This window comes from Gadus chalcogrammus, chromosome 5 (genome assembly GCF_026213295.1).
Source record: "Gadus chalcogrammus isolate NIFS_2021 chromosome 5, NIFS_Gcha_1.0, whole genome shotgun sequence".
Taxonomy (NCBI): Eukaryota; Metazoa; Chordata; class Actinopteri; order Gadiformes; family Gadidae; genus Gadus; species Gadus chalcogrammus.
Genome location: NC_079416.1, coordinates 16,562,825 through 16,566,715, shown reverse-complemented (window position 1 = coordinate 16,566,715; position 3,891 = coordinate 16,562,825). Strand labels below are relative to the sequence as shown.

The 3,891-nt window shown below is 44.9% G+C and overlaps 1 protein-coding gene across 4 annotated transcripts in view; it reads right to left on the bottom strand.

Annotated features, from left to right (window-relative positions):
- The window catches only part of fermt2 (FERM domain containing kindlin 2), a 33,122-nt gene extending 30,242 nt beyond the window's left edge, over positions 1-2,880 (bottom strand). For 2 of the 4 annotated variants that reach the window (XM_056590482.1, XM_056590483.1), the window contains exons 1-2: positions 2,663-2,880; positions 1,769-1,926 (exon numbers count right to left, since the gene is read on the bottom strand). In XM_056590482.1, coding sequence (XP_056446457.1) covers positions 1,769-1,925 — 157 coding nt within the window. In that variant the 5' untranslated portion in view covers position 1,926; positions 2,663-2,880. The remainder of the gene's footprint in view (positions 1-1,768; positions 1,927-2,662) is intronic. The other 2 variants (XM_056590484.1, XM_056590485.1) reach the window with 1 other exon arrangement.
- Between the last annotated feature and the right edge of the window lie 1,011 nt (positions 2,881-3,891).

Genomic DNA, 3,891 nt, shown 5'->3' with positions numbered 1-3,891 from the left:
AGCTACTAGGACCCAAACTGTCCTGCGATACTGGACTCGGATAGTTCAAAGTGCCTCAAACAGTGTGCAGCCATGTGTAAAGTCTGTGGTAGGGATGGGTTAATGATTACAATGGAAAATAACCTGTTGACTCCAGATAGTGAGGGAAAAAAGTGGCTAAATTAAACTTCAACTTACTTTGCTGTGTAAAAACAGACAATGAAAACAGATGGTAGAAAGATAGTCTCTGAAAAGACAACAAGTGCGGAGAAATCACCCACACCCCATTCACTCACTCATTGCAAAAACCTCCAATGACTGACCAAGGTCAACAAGCACACATCACATGTTAACTCTAAAGGGCTCTTTATGGTTCCACGTTCACGCAACGCAAGGGGGTTACGGACCCCTTACGTCCTTGCGGACCCTCCTTGCGTCCAGGGCAAGGGCCGGACGTGCGCCTCCCAAAAATCGTAACCTTCTGTTGAGGCGTCGCAGCAGCAAGGGCTGTGATTGGTCCGCTTACTAAAACCCAACGCAGAACCATAAAGGTTCACGACTGCGTCGAAAGCGTCTGCGTGGACATTGCGTTGCGGGAACGTGGGACCGTAATCAGCCCTAAAGGGGTGAGGAACTCTCCATCGGTGAATCTAACAAAGATTCATAAACACCTGAAATGAGGTCAGAGAAAGTCTATTCAATTGTGAAAATGGAGAAGCTGAGCACTTGCCTTCGAATTAAAACAAGTCTTGGTTTAATTTGTCTTACAGTCTCAGCAAATGTATAGCCTATGCTATACAACCACTCCTATACACTAAAGAAAGATTGATTTAGCTACACCCATTTCAGAACACAAGGCAGTCCAATCTATTCCAAAAAGGCCAGACCCTACCCCAAATAAAACAGTTCCATTTTCTAAACAGAAGCTACACACATTGGACTCAAAACAATGGATAAGGCCAGGCCTTGAGTGCAACTGCAGCCCCAATGAATATGTGCCATGCAGCAGCAGCAAGAAAAGCACATGAATCCTGTTTCGTTGCAGCTCCGTTGCAGACGCCCCCCAGAGAACAAAGACCTCAATTATGTGGAGCGCTAACAGGAGAGCTAAAAACAGGGACCATGGCGGGCCATAAGGAATACTTAGCATTCATGCGCTGTTGGCGTCTGCGCTACACACTCGTCAGGCCCTACCCAATGAGCCCCAGCGTTGCCTCCTGCCAGAAACGCCCGCCACTGACCTCTCTCGCTATCCTCTTTCTAACAAGGCAGCGCTCAAGTGTCTGGAACAGAGGGCTCTTGTGCCCGCTCGCACTCTGCACTTGTCCAGTGCATGGTTGCAGTTACAGAGGTGTATGTGAGCCAGTGGGTGGGGAGGAATGACAGGTCTGGGTTCCAGTCATTCTTTCTGCTCACACTGCAAGGGTTCTGATTATTCAACTCTTAATGAGTGGTGACAAGGTTTATCCTGAAAACATGGTTTTTATGGTGGGATAAATAACCTACACATAGACTTCATGGAACTATTATCAGTTTTGCATTTCTATTTCATCTATCTACCTGCCGGAAATTAGCCATCAAATCCAAAGACTGATAAGACACTGAATTCTTAAAAAGGGATGCAAGTACGCCTACAGGTTAAAGTAGAAAACAAGGTACAATTGTGCACACAGTATATAATGGTAGCTCCAAACTCTAACGGCTACAAAAACCCATAAACACAATGAATGGCCATTAACAGTCTGATTCATCCTGTTAAAAAGACATTTAAGAAAAACACGCAGCTTACCGAGTTTCTCCACTAGTTTCAGCATGACACCACCGATATGGATTTCCCCAGTCACCCTCAAAGACACGTCCCTTTTGAGGTCGGTGACATGCATCTTCAGTTCCCATGTCCCGTCGGCATAGCAGCCATCGGGCATTCGGATCCCGTCCAGCGCCATCCTGTCAAAAGGGAACGAAGAGGGGACCAGGAAGTTTCATCAGAGTTTGGAGACATCAAGGTGGCCTCAAGCCTGTTGACCTTCTGTACGTAGCGTATGGAGCACGCTAGATCAATCCAATGCGATGCATATCATTTATAATTGATATCTCTGCTCAAATAGAGAAATCAACATGGAGAAGCCAATTTTGCCATTTAAGTTGTATATTGTGAAAACGACCTACATGTATATCCCCCCGACGAGCTCACGTACAGCCCCCCGCTGTTACAATGCATAGCCTTCTTGAAAGTTGGTGTGAAGAGCGTTTAGCGATCTACACGACCGCTATTGAACCGCTTTGGATCAATACTTAGAAACAGAACAAAGGCTAGACCTGGTGCTGAGTTCAACAATGTTTTCGTGGCTCTTGGTAGTGAAAGCGGACCTGTTCACCTGTTAAAAGTAACGGTAAACCTACTCGTACAAATAGAGCAAGAAGTGAATTACGTAAGCAGAGCCAAGACAAGGACCCCTGGGTGCACACTACGCACCTCATTCAAAAGTAACTCAGTTAAAACATAGGTTTGAAAAGGCAAGCAAAACATACTCGGGGATCATTTAACAGAGGACAAGACAGTGAGTTTCATTTGGTCGTTTTGGGAATATAAAATAACCTATTCCGGTCAGTGTTTTCATATTTCATAGCGCCATAGGAGTAACGTTACTGGGTTGGAAAACGTAAATCAAGTCTCACTCACCTTCAGAAATACACCAAACCCAGAGAGCAAAAGCGCAAAAACTGTCGACCGTACGATATTCAACAAGTCCAGGTCCCTATCACACCATGTATAAAGATGTTTTTTAAAAAGAAAAAAACAAGAACTCGCCGAAGTGAAGTATCCCAAAGTGTTTCCTCGGGCTTCGGCTAATGGAGTCCAGCCGTCCCCGTTCCTCCCTCCCTCTTTCCAGCAGCAGCGGATCACGTCACTGTTCCAATCCCACTTTTCCTTTCACACTGGGACCTTTCTTTCCCTAGCGGTCCCCACTGTTTCCTACACATACCCTGCTCTGCTGTAGTCTCTATCTTTATTCAAAGAAGCTCTAAATGTCACGCACATTTTTTTTTTAACCAAAACCCTGAACAGTGGGTTTATTCTTTATTCACTTTTATATCCATGTAATGTGCTGGTTTGCCAGTGCCCAGTTTGACAAAAGAGGCAGTATGATTTAAACCTCGCAATTAAGCCTCATATTTGATATTTATACATCCCCCAACAAATTATAAATAAATAAATAGTAGATAACAATTCAGCGATTCACATCTATGAGGAGGCCAGGCGACAGCAAACTGCCTTTTATGGAAATAGTAAAGACATGCATGAGTTTGCAGCCTGCATCCGTATACCATTATGGGGTCTTTTGGGTTTATAAATGGTCCAAATAACTACGGGACTTCTGACTCAACTTTATTGATATTCCAATTGCACTGCCGCAGGTCTAACTGTTTGAGTCAAGCTGCAGGTCTTAAGTAAATCACTGTATTTGTACAGACAACATCCAATGTTGTCACGGTCAACTATCAACAATCAACAGCAGTGTGTTGAATTTCACAGTGGTCCTCTTTTAAATTCGGAGCGGGATCAAAAGGGTTTGTTATCCTTCATATATAAATTATATGTAGCTGGCCTATGGTTGCGCTGCATCCACCGCTTCGTATTTTTGACGCAACAGCAGAAAATGCAACAAGAGGGAGCAATCATGAATCATCCAGGTTTCTGGCTCCGTCCCGCGGTGAACTCGCTCAATCGGAGCCACACGCCTGGATCTCAAGAGCTCCAAGCACCAGCGGAGGAATTCAGGCCTTCAGACCAGACCACAGTCTGCATCAAAGCGATTTATAACCTCCCTCTCTCTCACTGCTGCTCTGACCCTCTTGTCAGAGTGTCTGGCGGCAGATGCATTGCCTTTTATAGGCTGTGTTTTAATT